General features: G+C 43.3%; 1 protein-coding gene across 1 annotated transcript in view; it reads left to right on the top strand.

Moving 5' to 3' along the window:
* PCP4L1 (Purkinje cell protein 4 like 1) overlaps positions 1–17,777 on the top strand; it is a 25,361-nt gene extending 7,584 nt beyond the window's left edge. The window contains exons 2-3 of the mRNA XM_011957550.1: positions 16,004–16,058; positions 16,665–17,777. Of these exons, the coding sequence (XP_011812940.1) occupies positions 16,004–16,058; positions 16,665–16,807 (198 nt within the window). The 3' untranslated portion in view covers positions 16,808–17,777. The remainder of the gene's footprint in view (positions 1–16,003; positions 16,059–16,664) is intronic.
* Positions 17,778–18,808: the final 1,031 nt, after the last annotated feature.

The raw sequence follows: 18,808 nt of genomic DNA, 5'->3' as shown, positions 1-18,808 counted from the left end.
TAGAGATGGGGTTTTATCATGTTGGCCAGGCTGGTCTCAAACTCCTGACCTCAGGTGATCCACCTGCCTTGGCCTCCCAAAGTGCTGGGATTACAGGTGTCAGCCACCGTGCCCGGCCTCAAAACCACTTTTCTAAAAGATCTGCATCCCAGAAAGGTGCCCATAAACAAGTAGCCAGAAATCTAGACCTTGTCACAGTGTCCTCACTGAAGCCTGATTTCTGTTTCCCTCTAGGCTTATTCCTGAAGGCATGCCCAGTACCCCACCCAGGGAAAAGGGGTGCCATTTACCATTCTGTTGTCTTTGGTGCTGCCTCCCTCCCACACAAAGCCCTCCAGCTAAGTGTTTGCTTTGTAGGCTGCAGGGGGGATTAATACGTTTATTTTGGGACACTAACCATGGGTGGGATGCACATTGAAGATTATAGTAATAAATGATGCTTTGGCACTACTCTCTCTCCCCCATTCCCTATACCCCAGTGTGGGGTGAAGGCACAGCTCTAAGTTGTGTGCAGAGCACCACAAATAACCACTCATTAAAATGTGGCAGCCCATGCTGGGGGGAACAGGCTGGGGCTGTTGACTCACTGCTTATCATAAGCTGGCATGGCCAAGGAATTCTGCATCTGACTCCAGTTGGGGGTACTTCTATTCCAGGAAACAGGGGTGGGGTGGCTAAGAGGCGAGGATCAGACAATGCGGCTTGGGAGGCTGTTTACGTTCTAATTCTGTCTTAGGATGCATCTGAGATATAGGGTATTGGGGAAATAGTCTATATATTAAGAGAGGAATGTGTGTATGTAGAACCTGGAGTAAGGATTCCTAGTTCTTTTTCTGTTATCTTGAGGGTGACCTTGAACAAGTCTTTCTGAAGCTGTTTAAGGACTGCAGCTGGTTGCTGCACTGAAAGAATTGAAACAGTTCCAACAGTGCTGCAAAAACAGCAGTCTAGGGTCTTCTAGGGGCACTAGAGGATCCCAGAAGCCTCTATAAGGTTTTTTAGCAGTTACCTTCATTTAACATTGGAGGAGAATATGTCAGAAGGGATAAAAGGGTCCCAGGAGTGGAGTGGGAGGGTGCAAAGCCTCTTTGTCACCACTTGGAAGGAGATCCACTAACTCCTGTCCCCCTTCACTTCCTGCACCTCTAGCAGGGAGCTTAGAAAGCCTAGGATTTATGTTAATACAAAGGCAAGGAAAGGGATTTTTAAAGGCTAGTATTTAGGATTTTTAGGATTCAGTCCCTTTTTAGGTTTTCTGCCTTGGACTGTAGGACAGGATTCTGAGTTCCTGTGCGTATTCATCTAAACTAAGTAATTCTGGCAGTAAGTACCAAAATGTGTTTATAATGTGTTTTTATTTACACAGCATCCAAACTATGTCATGCAAATACAGGTATAAGTAGTCTAGGTATGATGAGGTGATCCTTGTTCCTATTTGTTGCTGCTGTTAACAGCCCATGATCTCTCTTTAAAGAGCCCAGTGGGCTGAGGAATATGGGGAAATCTGAGTAGTATCCTTTCCAGGGTTCTAACTCGCTGCTTGGAGCAGAAGGGGCGACACTATCTTCCCTTTTCTGGTGACAATGGTTGCTGTGGCAACACTATTAAAGATGAAGCCACAAAGGAAGGAGGAAACACAGCCCAAGAAGGGAGCAGGGAAGATTGGGCCTAGAGTTATAGGGCATCTGTTCCCCAGTAGTGGTAGCGGGAAAACAGCACCAAAGTTGCTACCGTTTTGACTGTCTAGGTGCTTGCTACCACAATACTATGTTTCATTTTTGTTTTTGTTTTGTTTTTATTTTTTTAGACAGAGTCTGGCTCTGTCGCCCAGGCTGGAGTGGAGTGCAGTGGCGCGATATTGGCTCACTGTGACCTCTGGCTCCCAGGTTCAAGCAATTCTCCCACCTCAGCCTCCTGAGTAACTGGGATTACAGGTGACCGCCACCATGCCCGGCTAATTTTTGTATTTTTAGTAGACACAGGGTTTCACCATGTTGGCCAGGCTGGTCTCAAGCTCCTGACCTCAGGTGATCCCCCTGCCTTGGCCTCCCAAAGTGCTGGAAGTACAGGCGTGAGCCACCGCACCCGGCCAACAGTACTATCTGGTGAGGCAGGGAATAGACTTACACAATCATCTTCATGACACAAAAGTGGACGAAAGGACTCAATCAAGGAGATATAGTTTGTTTACTCCTGAGTGCTAATCTCCTTCTCCTTGTGGTGTATAACTTAAAAAAAGAGATGTCTCAGGGTTCCCAGAGGTTTAGAGCCATTCTCAGCACTTTTGGGGGCAGACATTGGGAAGACAGGGAGACTTTGATTTCTAGGGCTTGTTTAGAGGAAAAAAAAAAACACAGCATTTATGAAACTCCTACAGTAGCAGAATAAGCCTCCAGGGCCCTTCGAGCAATCCCAGGTATTCTATTCCTCTTTCAGTTCCACTTTGAGAAGAACTACTCTGTGGCAATTCCACTCTCTGACACTAGTATTTTAAACCTGCAATAAATACTTCAGCATCTTGACCTAAACCTGTTATTATATTCAACCCCAGGGTATATTACTTTGGAATAATAACTATTTATTGCAATATGTGCTAGGTATTTTACATACATTTTCTCTGGTTCCTTTTACCTTTTTTTTTTTTTGGAGATGGAGTCTCACTCTTGTTGCCAGGAGTGCAATGGCATGATCTCAGCTCACTGCAACCTCTACCTCCTGGGTTCAAGCGATTCTCCTGTGTCAGCCTCCCAAATAGCTGGGATTACAGGCATGCACCAACATGCCTGGCTAATTTTGTATTTTTGGTATAGACAGGGTTTCACCATGTTGGTCAGGCTGGTCTGAAACTCCTAGCCTCAAATGAGCCACCCGCCTTGGGCTCCCAAAGTGCTGGGATTTCAGGTGTGAGCCACCGTGCCCTGCCCTTTTATGTTTCAAGATAGATATTACCTCTCTCCTGCAGATGAGAGATCAGAGCACAGCAAAGCTAAGCAATTTACCCAATGTCACACAGCTAGGAATGACAGAGCTGAGATTTGAACAGATAGTCAATGCAGATCCAGGGTATGAATCCAGATCTGTCTGACTAGTGTGCCACATTGCTGCTCCCAGGAATTTGAAGCCTAACAGAATTTTATTTTATTTTTTTCACTTATCTTCATCCTCTATGTGACGATAAGGCCTAAGCAAATTTTAATTCACATAAATATCCATTAAGTACCTACTATTACAAGACACAGGTTGTAGTTATGGTAGGCTAGACACAAATAAATGGAAAACATGGACTGTGCTTCAAAGGAAATAAAACCTAGCAGGGTGCTGAGGGTAGGGAAGGGGAGGTAAGACATATTACCTGTACTACAGGTACAGGTAATATGAAATATACTTCATGAGAGGGTCTTTCCTTCGTTCTCAGCTCCTTTTCAGGCACATATGTTAAAGTGAAGGAAAGCAGTGACCTGGCTTCTGAATCCCTTTTCTATAACTTCTGAACTGCCTACAGAATGGAGGCCCTCAACTGTCTAAAAGCAAATTTGATTTCAGAAACTTAGATGACGTTACAAATAAAACAGAGAGCCCCCTTCATTTATTTAAAAAATACTTAGTGTAAATCATGTGTAAAGGATCAAAAAGGATCAATAGGAATTAATGACACAAAAAGGAGGCAGGCATAAGAGAACCATATGCCAAGGTCCTGAGGTGGGAAGGAACATAGTATGTTCCAAAGATGAGGTCATTGAGGTAATCAGAGGCTGAGTAATGTAGAGCCTTTTAGGCCGTATTAAGGATTTGGGGCTGAGTGTGGTGGCTTACACCTGTAATCCCAGCACTTTGGGAAGCTGAGGCAGGAGTATTGCCTGAGCCTAGGAGTTTGAGACCAGCCTGGGCAACATGGCAAAAACCCATCTCTACAAAAAATACAAATATTAGCCGAGTGTAGTGGTGTGTGCCTGTGGTCCCAGCTACTCAGGAAGCTGAGGTGCGAGGATTGCTTGAGCCCAGGAGGCCAAGGCTGCAGTGAGCTGAGATTGTACCATTGCATTCCAGCTTGGGCAAGAGTAAGACCCTGTCTCAAAAAAATAGTAATAAAGGACTGGGCACGGTGGCTCACACCTGTAATCCTAGCATTTTGGGAGGCCGAGGTGGGCAGATCACCTGAAGTCAGAAGTTCAAGACCAACCTGGCCAACATGTGAAACCCCATCTAAAAATACAAAAATTAGCCGGGCATAGTGGCACGTCCTGTAATCCCGGCTACTCGGGAGGCTGAGGCAGGAGAATTGCTTGAACTCGGGAGGCAGAGGCTACAGTAAGCTGAGATCATGCCACTGCACTCTAGCCTGGGCAACAGAGAGAGACTCTGTCTCAAAAAATAAATAATAATAAAATAAAAATTAAAAAGAACTTCATCTTTTATCCCAAGAGCATCAGTAACCACTTGGGTTGTTACAGTTGCTCATGTCAGAGCCAACTGTGTTAGGGTGTGCAATGGTCTGAATGTTTATGTACCTCCAAAATCCATATATTGAAATCCTAACCCCCAAGGTAATGATACTAGGTGAGGCCTTTGGGAGGTGATTAGGTCATGAGGACAGAGCCCTCATAAATGGGATTAGTACCCTTATAAAAGAGACCCCAGGCTCAAAAAAAAAAGAAAAAGAGAGAGACCTCAGGCTAGGTGCAGTGGCTCATGCCTGTAATTCCAGCACATTGGGAGGCTGAGGCAGGCAGATCACAAGGTCAAAAGATTGAGACCATCCTGGCCAACATGGTGAAACCCCGTCTCTACTAAAAATACAAAAAAATTAGCTGGGCATGGTGGCATGTGCCTGTAGTCCCTGCTACTTGGGCAGCTGAGGCAGGAGAATTGCTTGAACCCAGGAGGTGGAGGTCTCAGTGAGTTGAGATCGCGCCACTGCACTTTAGTGATACGGCGAGACTGTCTCAAAAAAAAAAAAAAAGAAGAGAGACCTCAAAGAGATCCCTCTCCTCTTCTACCATGTGAGGATATAGCAAAAGACGGCCATCTACAGATGGAAAGTGGGCCTCAGCCGTCATTGAATTCAGGTTGTTTCCAGTTTTTGGCAATTACAAGTAGAGTTGCTATAAATATTAATTTACAAATGTATGTGTGAACATAAGTTTTAATTTCTCTTGGTTAAATAGGAATAGGATTGGTGGGTGGTATGGTAAATGTATGCTTAAGAAATTGCCAAAGTAACTATACCATCTTGCATCCCACCAACAACGTATGAGAGTTCCAGTTGCTCTATATCTTTGCCTCTACATGGTATCACCACTAAACAGAAAATTTTTAATATATATGTGGTGATATCTCATTGTGGTTTTAATTTCCATTTCCCACTTGATGATGATGTTATATATCTTTTCATGTGCTTGTCATTCATGTATCTTCTTTGGTGAAATGTCTGTTCAAATATTATATCCATTTAAAAAATCTGTGTTTTTAATTATAGAGATTTAGAAGTTCTTTCAAAACTTGTTCTGGATGCAAGCCTTTTATCAGATATTTCATTTGCAAACATTTTCTTCTAGTCCGTAGTTTGTTTCTTTTATTTTCCCCCACCCCCTGAGACAGAGTCTTGCTCTATCTCCAGGCTGGAGTGTAGTGGCACAATCTTGGCTCATTGCAACCTCCTCCTCCAGGGTTCAAGCAATTCTCCCGCCTCAGCTTCCTGAGTAGCTGAGACTACAGGCACATGCCACCGCACCCAGCTAATTTTTGTGTTTTCAGTAGAGACTGGGTTTCATCTTGTTGACCTGGCTGGTCTCCAGTGCCTGACCTTGTGATCAGCCTGCCTCAGTCTCCCAAAGTGCTGGGATGACAAGCGTGAGCCACTGTGCCTGATCTTCTTTTTTTCTTTTTTCTTTTTTGAGAGAAGCTCTCACTCTGTCACCTAGGCTGGAGTGCAGTGGCGTGATCATAGGTCACTGCAGCCTTAATCTCTGGGTTCTAGTGATTGATCCTTCTACCTTAGCCTCCCGCGTAGCTGGGACTACAGGTTCATGCCACCACACTTGGCTAACTTTTTTTTTTTTTCTTTTTTTAGTAGAGACAAAGTCTATGTTGCTCAGGCTGGTCTCGAACTCTTGGCCTCAAGTGACCCGCCCTCCTCAGCTTCCCAAAATGATGGGGTTACAGGCGTGAGCCACCGTGCCCTGCCTAATTGTACATATTCATAGGGGTATATAGTGAGTGATGTTTTGATACATATAACGTGTAGTGATCACATCAGCGTAATCCCTAACCTTTTTTTTTTTTTTTAAGCAAATTCTTCTAGATCCTGATTTCTTTTTTCTTTTTAAAAGCATTTCCCTAAACTTTTAACATCGGTATTCCTGGGCTGGGCACAGTGGCTCATGCCTGTAATCCCAGCACTTTGGGAAGCCGAGGTGGGTGGATCATGAGGTCAGGAGTTCTAGACCAGCCTGACCAACATGGTGAAACCCTGTCTCTACTAAAAATACAAAAATTAGCCAGGTATGGTGGTGGGCACTTGTAATCCCAGCTACTCGGGAGCCTGAGGCAGGAGAATTGCTTGAACCCTGGAGGTGGAGGTTGCAGTGAGCCGAGATCGCGCCATTGCACTCCAGCCTGAGCAACAAAAGTGAAACTCTGTCTCAAAAAAAAAAAAAAGTTATTCCTCAATATTGATAATTCCTATTGTCCTAGACCTGCTTCTTTCCTCTCTAATGGTAGTTGGAAAAGAAATTCAGGTTGAGGGAGGCTTTTATTTTATTTATTTTTTTAACTGACATCCTAAGTCATATATTTATTTGCTCCTTAAAGAGAGAGGGAAGCTTTATATATAAGAGAGTAAAGGGAACTGATTGTCAAGATTCCTGAGGAGGAGAAGGGTGATGGGATCTAGAGCTCAGATGGAAGGACAAGACATCATCTGGCAAATGCTCTGAGAAGTGGCGGATAGGCAAATGTGTGGTGTTTCTCTTTCCTGGAAGTGGAAGGAAATGAAAAGGGTAGGTACTCCAGGGGAAAGTATTAGGGAAAGGGAGAAGGTGACTATGTCATGTTCCTCTCTGCAATCTCAAAGCCTAAAGAAAAAAAGACCTTTAAGCCAACAAGACTCTCCTTCTTTTCCTTCTTCCCCATGGGAAGGGAGAATCTGCAACTTTGAGCTGCAGAGGAAACAAAAGAGTACTCATGGGGAATTGGCAGCATCACCAAGATGATGGAATGGAACATTGGTACACATCAGGCTCAGAAGCAAGGAGAAAAGAAATATAGGAAAGTAGGTAAGGAAAGCAACTGAAACCTTCTAGGGAAAATAAATTAAGGAAAAGAATGAGTTGATGGACCTCACAGTTGCTAATTAGTGTTTGGTATCTATTGAGAAATGAGAAACATTTAATCCTGGCTGGGAAGGGTGCGGGTGCCTCACACCTGTAATTCCAGCCTTTAGGAGGCCAAGGCTGGAGTATTGTTTGAGTGAGAACCTGTTTCAAACAACAACAAAAAAAACCCCCAGAAATCCCATTCAGTCCTGTGTGGGCAGTGAGGCTGAACTGAACCAAGCTCCAAGCTCACTAGAAACTTGGACTAACAGGCTTGAATGACAGTGAGGGAGGCATTTGAAATAGAAGCCAGTAGAATGATCCTTCACATGGAATTCTCAGACTCTGAAGGACTGGGTCTGGCTCTGTGAGTAAAGAACACATATGTAAACTGTGGCTGTCCTCCAGGAGTCAGTCTTGTGTGTCAGGAGGCCCACTGAGCAAACATTAAGATGAAAACCAGAATCAGAGTGATTAGATCAATTAACAGAGCAGAAATGTGAGTGACAGACGTGGTCTGGGATCAGGTTGTCAAATATTAATAACATGTAAAATTGCCCCATAATGGCAGGCACGACTGGACCCTGTTCCCCAAGTTCCCTTTGGAGTATATGTGAAGATAGCATTGTATATGCATGCACATACATGCTCATACTTTTGATTGGAGGTTGAGAGATAGCATAGGATAATGATCAAGAGCATGGATTCTAGAGCCAGACTGCCCAGGTTCAAATCCTAGCTTTGTGGCTTGTTTGTTCTATGGCTTTGGGCAAGATAACCTCTCGACTTCAGTTTCCTTCTCTGTGAAATAGAAATAATAATTATACCTATTTTATAGGGCTCATTCAATGTGTTAGTGTTTATAAAGTGCTTAGAAAAGTAGCTGGCACATAGTGTATTATATATGATTGTTCATAAAGTAAAGTGAAGTGACATTCTGAAATCCTTGATTTCTTCCAGTTCCCCCAGTTGGGTCCTATAAGGAGAAGGAAGGATTTACTCAATCATTTATTTGTTATTTCTGGTCGGAAAAGCTCAGTATCGAAAGGAGTAGAAGGCTAGGCACTCCAGCCTGGGTGACAAGAGCAAAACTCCATCTCAAAAAAAAGAAAAAAAAAGGAGTAGAAGAGCACCTGAGAAGTTTGTCATCCATACCTGGCTAGAATGAGGAGCTGAGAAATGCTGACCTGTTACAGCTCTTGCAGTTTGGCCTCACTCTTCTGGAGGTATGAGTTTTTGTGAGAAACACTAGAGTACGTGGTCTCTGGTTCACTCAGAGTGGACCTCCATGCCTCCTTTGTTTATGTGAAGTATGGTTAGTCTGATGGCTTGCAGATGCATATACCAGAGGACCTTAATTCATCTAAAATTGCTGCATTTCTGGAAGATAAACAGGAAGGTTGAGGCAGAGATCAGGAACTAATAAAGGACTGAGCACCACATAGAGGGTGGGAGCAGACAACTTGTGATCTAACTGCCCCAACCCCTAACCTCAGCAAATCATAAACAACTAGATCCAGAAGAGTGTCTAGAGTGGCTATTTTGAGAACTGGCTAGAGAGAAAGAGAGAAGAGGGTCAGGAGGTAAAAGCTCCTGCAGCCCTTTCAGTGGAAGGTAAAAGGGAAATTTCAAGGGGCATTGTGAGTAATAGGAGTTTTCTTCTCCTTACAGCATCCTTTTCTGGTTTCCCAAGTGGAGACCCCCACTTTTAGATTATTATCTCTAATAAATGTAACCTAAATGGAGCTAGAAACCCTGGGGGTGGGGGGACCAGATGGCAGCTGAGCCACTGCTCCATTCCAGAGCCAGAGATATCAGGAGAGACTTGGGAGGGAAGCAGCTGGCAGGGCAGAGGGGAGGTGGCAGCCTGTGTGGTTTAGTCCTGACACACATTCCTGCTTATTCTCAAGGTCTGCTGATATGAGAAGGAATGTAGAGGAAACATCCACCTAAGGGAAGATATTTAGAATCAGTCCAGATTTTCCTTTAAAGAGGAGGGGTTGGGTGAGAGAAAAGATCTGATAGATTAAGAGAATAGGCTTAGAGTCAGACAGAGGGATAATGGCTAAATCATGGATCAGAGTCTGAGATTTACTGGGGAAAGAGAGCATAGGATTTGAAGTCAGAGATCATGAGACTATAGAACTTGCTTCTTAACCTATGACCCTCTTGTCTGGACAGTTGCTGTTATCCTATTAACTGCATACTCCATCTAGGTCATACTTTTTTTTTTTTGAGACATAGTCTTGCTCTGTCACCCAGGCTGGAGTGTAGTGGTGTGATCTCAGCTCATTGCAACCTCCACCTCCCTGGTTCAAGCAATTCTCCTGCCCCAGCCTCCCCGGTAGCTGGGATTACATTTGCCTACCATCACGCCCAGCTAATTTTGTGTTTTTAGTAGAGATGGGGTTTTGCCATGTTGGCCATACTGGTCTCAAACTCCTGACCTCAAAGGATCTGCCTGCTTTGGCCTCCCAAAGTGCTGGGATTACAGGCGTGAGCCATTGCGCCTGGCCAGGTCATACTTTTATAGTGTGGACAAACCTCTTGTGATGACAATATTCCTGTGGAAGGTGTCACCTCAGTAACTATTGGGACATTTTATCGATTATGTGCAAAATTAAGAATAGAAAAACATTTGACCACAGGGGGATTATGGGGAGAGAAAGAGTAACAACTGGGCCAGTCTCCTAAGTCTCAGAACAGTCCTTCCTGTCATGGAATCTTTCTTTTGGTCAAAGGGGAACAAGTAGGAATTCCATAGGGTTTCAGGAACACCTTTATGTATGTTCTTCCAGATTTTAAAATGAAAATGTATATGGGCCTGGCACGGTGGCTTGTGCGTGTAATCCCAGCTCTTTGAGAGATTGAGACAGGAGGATTGCTTGAGTTCAGGAGTTTGAAACCAGCCTGGGAAGCATAGCAAGACTCAGTCTCTACAAAAAAATACAAAAATTACCCAGCTGTAATTGTGTGCCTGTAGTCCCAGCTACCTGCAAGGCTGAGGTGGGAGGATCCCTGGAGCCTGGGAGATGAAGGCTGCAGTGAGACATGATTGTGCCGCTGCACTCCAGCCTGGGTGACAAAGCAAGACTAATTTCTCAAAAAAAAAGGAAAATCTGTGTGTATATATATTTTATTTATATATACACACACATATGTGTCTTATACAAAATTTGGACCATAACTGAGTTTGAAAAACTTGCCCATGTCAAATATAATATTGCATTAGCATTTTAAATAATTTTTTTCTAAATTATTATTTTCTTTCCCCGTAATGTTTTATTGGAACCATTTATCAGAATTCAAAGAATAGTTCAAGCCAGGTGCAGTGGCATTGAACCTATTATCTCAGCTATTTAGGAGGCTGAGGAGGAAGAATTGCTTGAGCCCACCAATTTGAGACCAGCCTGGGCAGCATAGTGAGAGCCCATCTTGAACAAACAAATAATTAGAGCTAATAAATGATTTCAGCAAAGTTGTTGGATACAAGATCAATATATAAAAATCAATGGTGTCTCTAAACACTATCAATGAAAACTCCAAAAAAGGAAATTAAAGCAATTCCTTAAGGAAAGAAAAAATAGTTCAATGCATATCCATATGTCTTCCACTTAGATTCAGTAATTGTTAACATATTAGCATATTTGTGTCAGCATGTGACAATATTTGGTCTTATGGAGACAGTACAGCCTGTTGGCTAGGAGTATGGGGTCGGTCTACCTGCGCTCCAAAGCCAGATTCACTGTTTTCTATTGTGTGATTTGACTTGGGCAAGTTCCTCAACATCTTTCTAAGCCTGTTTTCCTCAACTATAAGATAGGGTGCCATCTTAGAGATTTCAGAGGATTAAATGGGATAATGTTTGATATATAATAAACAATAAATATTATTTGGGTCCTTATCTCCTCTAAAATCACTTAGCCTGGAAGATAGGAACAGTATCTGGATTGGGTTCACCTTAAATTCATGGCCATTAACCCCCAGTGTGCCCTTTGTGCTATCTGGTAATCCTGCTACATCTTCAGGGTCTAGTTGTGTTGCCTAGGCTGGTCTTAGACCCCTGGGCTTAAGTGATCCTCCTGCCTCATCCTATATCTCACCAGCTCACTCACTCCCCTTTTTAGATAATCCTTTCACTCATTCTCCTCTTCCCTCTAACATTTAATACTTCCTGTGCCTTCTTCACTCTCAGCTGACAACTGTCTTTTGTGTTTCATTAAGACAATGGAAACAATCAGAAGAAAACTTTTATGCATTTCTACATCTGCCACCTTTCCTGTTTCTATGCCTGCATTCCTATATTATAGATAAACTGTATGTATTCCTATCGAAGGGCAACCCCTCCACTTATGCCTCAGATCTATTTCCTCTTGCCTATTTAAGACATCACTCTGGTAATTATCCCCTCTCCTGTATCATCAGTTTTTTTTCTTCCTTACTAAATCATTTCCATCAGCATTTAAAATCCCCCATCTTACCAAGCCTTCTCATAACCCAACATTCATCTCCAACTAACTTCCAATTCCTCTGCTACCCTTTAGAGAAAGGATCTTTGATAGAGCTCTCTGTACTGAAAAATATACAGGCAGATCCAATTTATTTTTTACCATGAAACTTGTCTCAAGTCTTAATACTTCCTATTATCTCCATCACTACCACCCCCCAGGCCCCATCATCTTGCTTGTACCACTGTGAGACCCTCTTAATTGTTTTCCCTGGTTTCTCTCTTGCCCCTCTATTTTCTTTCTTTCTTTCTCTCTCTCTCTCTTTCTCTCTGTTTCTCTGTTTCTCTCTTTTTTTTTTGAGATGGAGTCTCACTCTGTCGCCCAGGCTGGAGTGCAGTGGCTCGGTCTCCGCTCACTGCAAGCTCTGCCTCCTGGGTTCACACCATTCTCCTGCCTCAGCCTCCCGAGTAGCTGAGAATATAGGCACCTGCCACCACACCCGGCTAATTTTTTGTATTTTTAGTAGAGACGGGGTTTCACCATGTTAACCAGGATGGTCTCAATCTCCTGATCTCATGATCCACCCGCCTTGGCCTCCCAAAGTGCTGGGATTACAGGCGTGAGCCACCACGCCAGCCTATTTCTTTCTTTTTATAGAGATGGGGTCTCGCTGTGTTGCCTGGACTGGTCATGAACTCCTGGGCTCAAGTGATTCTCCCATCTCAGCCTCCCAAGGTGCTGGGATTATAGGCATGAGCCACCACACCCAGCCAGTAGTCTTTTTTTCTACCCATCTGTCAGAATAATCCTTTAAAAACATGACAGACCATGTTTTCCTCTGCCCCAAAACCTATAATGTCTTTTCATCAGCTCAGAAAAAAATTTAAATTCTTTGTCTTGTTCCAAAGACACATATTCTGGCCATCTACCTAACCTCATTTCTTATATTTTCTCTCTTACATAGCTCCAGCCATGATGATCTCTCTTTCTCTTTCCTCTTCCCCTTCCCATTCCCTCACTCTTGTTGCTTAGGCTGGAGTGCAGTGGCGCAATCTCAGCTCACCATAACCTCCACTTTCCAGGCTCAAGTGATCCTTCCATCTCAGCCTCCTGAGTAGCTGGCACCATAAGTACATGCCACCAAACTTGGTTAATTTCTATAGTTTTAATAGAGATTGGGTTTCACTATGTTGCCCAGGCTGGTCTTGAACTCCTGGACTCAAGCAATCCACCCATCTTGGCCTCCCAAAGTGCTGAGATTACAGGCATGAGCCACTGCATCTGGCCCGTGATGATTTTTTTACTCTTCCTTGAACATAACAGGCACAAACTTGCTTCAGGGACCTTCTACTTGATCTTTCATCTGCCCAGAGGATCTTTTCCCACACATTCACATAGCTTGTTCTTACATTGTCATTAAAGCCTCTACTCAAATGTCAGTCTTCAGAGAGACTTCCCTAGACTACTCTGCTTTATTTTCTTTCATGGCATTTGTCACTAACTGATGTATTTGTTGAATAAATGCAGGGACTTTCTTTTGCTCACTGCTGTATGCCCAAAGCCTATAACAATACTTGCCATGTTATTAGGCACTGACATATTTGTTGAATGAATCTTTTGCTTCTTTTATACCTCTTTAGTTTATAGAACAGTACTGAACACAAGTAAGTGCTTGATAAGTATTTATTGAAGTGGGATGGAAACAGCATAATCTACAGAACATAAATTGGATTCTATCAGTTTCTTAAAGCAAAACCCTTACCTCTGGCAGTCATTCAACAAAGGTTTGCATCTGTAAAATGGGGGATGATAATAAATACTCCACTAAGCTGTTTCAAGAATTAGATGAGAAAACATTTATGAAAGCACCCAGTTTTTGTATTTTGTTAAATATAGAGTACTTAAAATTGTGAAGTGAATAAACAGACTCCAAAGGTACCAAGTGCAAGAGTGACTCTGTCTCCAGATGAACCATACCTTGAGACTGATGAATGTCTAGATGAAGTAGCCTTATTAATATAATTTTGAGGAAGGGGAATTACTATTTTTTTAGAGAGCTAGGGTCTTGCTTTGTCTTGCCAGGCTGGCCTTGAACTCCTAGGCTCAAGGGATCCTCCCAAATAGCTGAGACCACAGGTTTATGACATTATACCTGGCCTTACTATTACGTTTAACTCTCCACCTGAGCAGGGAAACTGGAAAAAAGCATACATATCAGCTGATTAGTCTCACTTCAAATTCATGACCTCCTGCCTTATGAGGGGCCTTAATGTCTCTAGTAATCCTATCACTGTTCCTTAGTCCATTTACTGTCCTACTTGCCTAGGTGAGTATTTCTCCCTTCCTTTCTTTAATACCTCTTCCCTCCTCCTCTTGGATGATGACCTTGTTACATATTTGACTTCAAAAAAACAGAAGCAATTAGGTCTCCCTCCAAATGTTCCCTCTGCTTTCGCCTGGGCCTGTAAACTCTGCCTTCTCTCCAGTTCCTGTGGGTATCCTCTTATTCAAGGCCAGCCCTCTATTGATGCACTAGATCTCACCGCCTCTCTCCTATTCCAGTAATGATCCTCTTTCTCTCCTACAGTTTTTCCTTGTCTACTGGATCATTTCCATAAGAACACAAGCATTCTGTAATTTCTGTCATTTTAAATAACATCTTCTTGTGACCTCATCTCTGCCAGAAGTTATACACCCATCCCCATTTTTGGAATTCCTTCTATATTTGCTGCTGCAATTCCTCTCTTCCTTTTCCCTCTTGAGCCCATTACAATCATTCCCTCCCCTCTCTCCCCTCCTTCATGGAAAATTCTCTTATAAGTGTCACCAGTGATCTCCCCATACCAAAACTCAAATGGTCAATCCAGTTCTCATCTTACTTGACTTACCTGCAGAATAAGACACAGTCATTCTCTACTCCCTGAAATATTTTCTTCACATGGCTTCCACATTACTATAATCTCTTGGCTTTTCTCCTACCTGGCTTCTTCTCCATCCTGTTGATTTTTCTTAATTTCTACATTTCTAATCACTGGGATACCTCAGGATTTTATCCTCTTCTCTATGTGAACTCACTTTCTTGGTGATCTCATTCAGTCTTGCAGCTTTAAATGCTATCCATATATCAATAGCTCCCTAATTTATATCTGTAGTCCAGGTCCTTCTCTTTAACTCATCTTGAATATTCAGCTGGTAATAAAAGCATCTTCTCTTGGACAATTAATAGCCATCTCAAATTTGTTAAAAAATAAGCTCCTTATCCTCCCCCTAAAACCTCCTCTCCCTGTTTTCTACATCTCAGGAAATGGCAGCTGTATTTTTTTCAGATCATCAGGCCAAAAAAATTTGGAATCGTCCTTGGCCCATCTCTTTCTCACAATGCTGTTTTTCAAGTCAACAAGCCATATTGGTCATAGCTGGAAAATATACTCAGAATCCAACCATTTACCATCTTCATTGCCACCATGTTGAATCAAGCTACCATCGTCTCTTGCTTGGTTTTCTGCGATAACCTCTTAACAGATTTTTCTGCCTCCTTTCTCATTTCCCTTTTATGCAAATCAGAGGTCTCCAGTGACTTCTCATCTCACTTGTAGTAACAGTCAAACTCCTTAAAAAGGCTTCTAAAGCCCTACATAATCTGCTTCCACCCCCAGTTAACTCTGTTCTCATCTCCATTAATCTTTCCTCTTTCCTCTCTCCATTCCAACTACACTGGTCTGCTATTCCTCAAACAGGCTACTCACACTTCCAACCCAGAGCCCTTGAAAACTCCTGCCAGGTATCTATGAGCCTTACTTCCTCATCTCCTTCAGCTCTTTGGTCAAATGCTACTTTTCGGAGAGGCTTTTGCTGACTACTCTATCTAAAACTGTATTCCTCCATTTCCACCCCAGTACTTACTACCTCCTTTCTCTGCCTTTTCTCCATAGCACTTATCATCACAGTAGTCATTTTATGTGCTTTATTTATTTGTCTCTATATACACTGGGATGTAAGCTCCATGAGGGCAGAATTTCTTTGTCTGTTTTGTCCTCTACACTTTCTAGCATCAATAAATCTTTGTTGCATTTTGATAACTTTTCCTCTGGTCTCTGATCTCAAGACTCGCTTCTTCAAAAGACTAGGGAAATGCACCTGGTGATAGGAGGGCTTGAGAGTATGTAAGAGATCTGTGGTGATGGCGCCTTCAAATTACTTCCATGAATATCTAATATTCTGATATTCTAATATTTTTTCCAGCTTAATACCAAAACATCCCCAGCAACCAACCAGGCAGCTGGCCCAGAGGAAAAAGGTGAGTGGGGTTGGGCTAGGCAGTTTGTAGAGCAGGTGACTACAGAGACATGAAGACAAGTAGAGTGAGTCTGGAATTTCCTGAAGTCAGACATGAAAGGAATAATAATGTGGATAAGTGACACAAAGGACTAGGTTAGAACTATAGTACTATATCTATAGGCTTCCTTCTCTTTTTCGTAGGAAGTAAACCTATCAGTATTTACTCCTTGATTTTAGAAACTGGATCTGGAGTGTTGGGGGAGAGAGGTACAAGATAAGAAGAAACTCATCAAAAGTCCCAGCATTATCCCCATCAGAAATTGAGGGAAAGCTGAGGAAAGTGAGTGTGCATTGGAACTTGAATTAATGAGTAACTGACGAAAGAAGACATTTGTTGTTTGCTCCAAGAGTAGCAGAGCTCCCCTAAGTAACTATAGCTAATTCCCAGCCTTAGTACCTTGACTCAGACTTCTAGGGGAATTATCAGGCATTCATAAGCCTAGCAAAAATTGGGGGACCCCAGAGTCTGGCACAAGGTGGACCTTATCCACTGTATTGGGGGCCTGGAGAAAGGGTCTGGAGCAGGTCAGATTAACTCATTAATGAGTCTCCCAACTATCTGCAGGAAAAGCTGGCAATGTCAAGAAGGCGGAGGAGGAGGAGGAGATTGACATTGATCTGACAGCACCAGAAACAGAGAAGGCTGCTCTTGCTATTCAGGGCAAGTTCCGGCGATTTCAGAAAAGGAAAAAGGATCCCAGCTCCTGAATGGCCAGACTTGCCCTTCACCTTCACCCTGGTCCCTTCTCTCCCCTTCTCCACACCCATGTATCTTTACCCCTTGTCCCTCTAGCCTTTCCTTGAAGCAAGTTCAACTCTTATATATTCTTGTATCTGGCCCCCTCAAGCCATCACAGAAGTAGAGGCACAAGAGAGGTGGAGAAGATGAAGACTTCAATCAGCAGTCACTTGTCTAAGGGTGGAACAATTTCTTCTTGGGATAAGGTTTTTTGATCAGTAGCTATGCCTGCCCTGTAGGGTTGAACAAGAGGCTTCGAGGCTGAGAGGTCTCCCCAAAGAACAATGTGGGAAGGAGGTGAAGGCCTTCAGAGTAGGGTGCCTGAGGGTGGGACATATGCACTGTTCTGCTAGTTACAGTATTCACACTTTAGGTAACATTTTTTTTCCCCTTCAGATCCTTCTGCACCAACTCCAACTTCCCCTCCCAGGATCTAAGCCACAGTGGGGACTGGAGCCTCCCTTTCCCCCTAGGCAGACCTAAATCAATCAGTTTATCACAATAGTGCATGCTGAGTAGATTAGTTCCAAGGAAGGGAGACTGGAATGGTGGTGTCAAGGAAAAGGCTCCCTCATCATCTAGTCTAGGACCATAATGGGCAGAAGCAGAAGAGGTTCCAGGGTCACAGGCAGGGGAATGAGAAGTAGGGCACATATAGGGAGGAAAGAAAAGTGAAGAAGGGGGAAATCTCTGAAGCCACACATTACTGCTGGGAAAAGTGTACTACATGAAGGATTATTGGGGCTTTGCTAACCTGCTTACCTCTTACCCCCCAAGTCTAGCCATCCCCAGAGGCCATACAAACCAAGTGACTCCTGTAGTTCCCATTTGCCCCACTATGGAGTCAGAGTAAAAGTGGAATAGCCACTCCATGTGATTTTAGCATGTTTAATAATTTTAACAATAAACCACCCCACAAATGGGGTCATTTAACCTCTACTAATGTTTTTTCTTGGGAGGAACGTGATTATAAGCCTGAGCTGGCCTCAGGGAGTGGGGTGGAGGAGCAACTGCGTTGATTGCCTGGTGGCACAAGAAACTAACACTGCCTGAGCAATTTTCAGACTGAAGCCAACCCTCCCTTTCCCCACCCTTACCGACCTTGCCTTCACCTTGATTTGCCACCCACATTGTCTCTGTGCTGCTGTCAACGCCCCCAGGGTGCACCTGCCAGAGTGCTCATTTTCCCTTTCTCCTTCCAGCTGAGAGCGTGCTGGGTACACATCCCTCTGAAAACAAACCTGGTCTTCCTTGCTCCGGATTCCCAAATGACCTATCCTAGATTTCCTTCTTGCTTTGTCTTCCTCCCACATTCTCCCCTCCCCTCCCTCTTGTTTATCAGATGGAAGGGAAGGAAAAGACTCTGGTCACTAGAGAGCACCACTGTTACACTAAAAGTTTAATCCACTAACTACATAAAATTATGGCTTTCAAGTAGCTTAAATTGCTGAGAAATTACCTCTATATGCTAAAACCAGAAGTCAAATGTTTAAAGATTGAGCAAAGAATGATCTGGTTTTTTGTTTGTTTGTTCGTTTGTTTGTTTTTGAGATGGAGTTTTGCTCTTGTTGCCCAGGCTGGAGTTCTATGGTGCAGTGTGGGCTCACCGCAACCTCCACCTCCCAGGTTCACGCAATTCTCTTGCCTCAGCCTCCTGAGTAGCTGGGATTACAGGCATGCACCACCATGCCTGGCTAGTTTTCTATTTTTAGTAGAGATGGGGTTTCTCCATGTTGGTCAGGCTGGTCTCGAACTTCCAACCTCAGGTGATCTGCCTGCCTCTGCCTCCCAAAGTGCTGGGGTTACAGGCGTGAGCCACCGCGCCTGGCCTTTTTTCCTTTTCAATTGTTTTTGTTGTGGTAAAATACGCATAAAATTTTTCATCTTAACCATTTTTAAGTGTACAGTTTAGTGGCATCAAATACGTTCAGTAATGCTGTGTAACTATCATCGCTATCCATCTCTGTAAC

The sequence above is a fragment of the Colobus angolensis genome, unplaced genomic scaffold (assembly GCF_000951035.1).
Source record: "Colobus angolensis palliatus isolate OR3802 unplaced genomic scaffold, Cang.pa_1.0 Scaffold447, whole genome shotgun sequence".
Lineage (NCBI taxonomy): Eukaryota > Metazoa > Chordata > Mammalia > Primates > Cercopithecidae > Colobus > Colobus angolensis.
The sequence above is the reverse complement of the archived record's forward strand: the minus strand, read 5'-3'. Positions and strand labels throughout refer to the sequence as shown.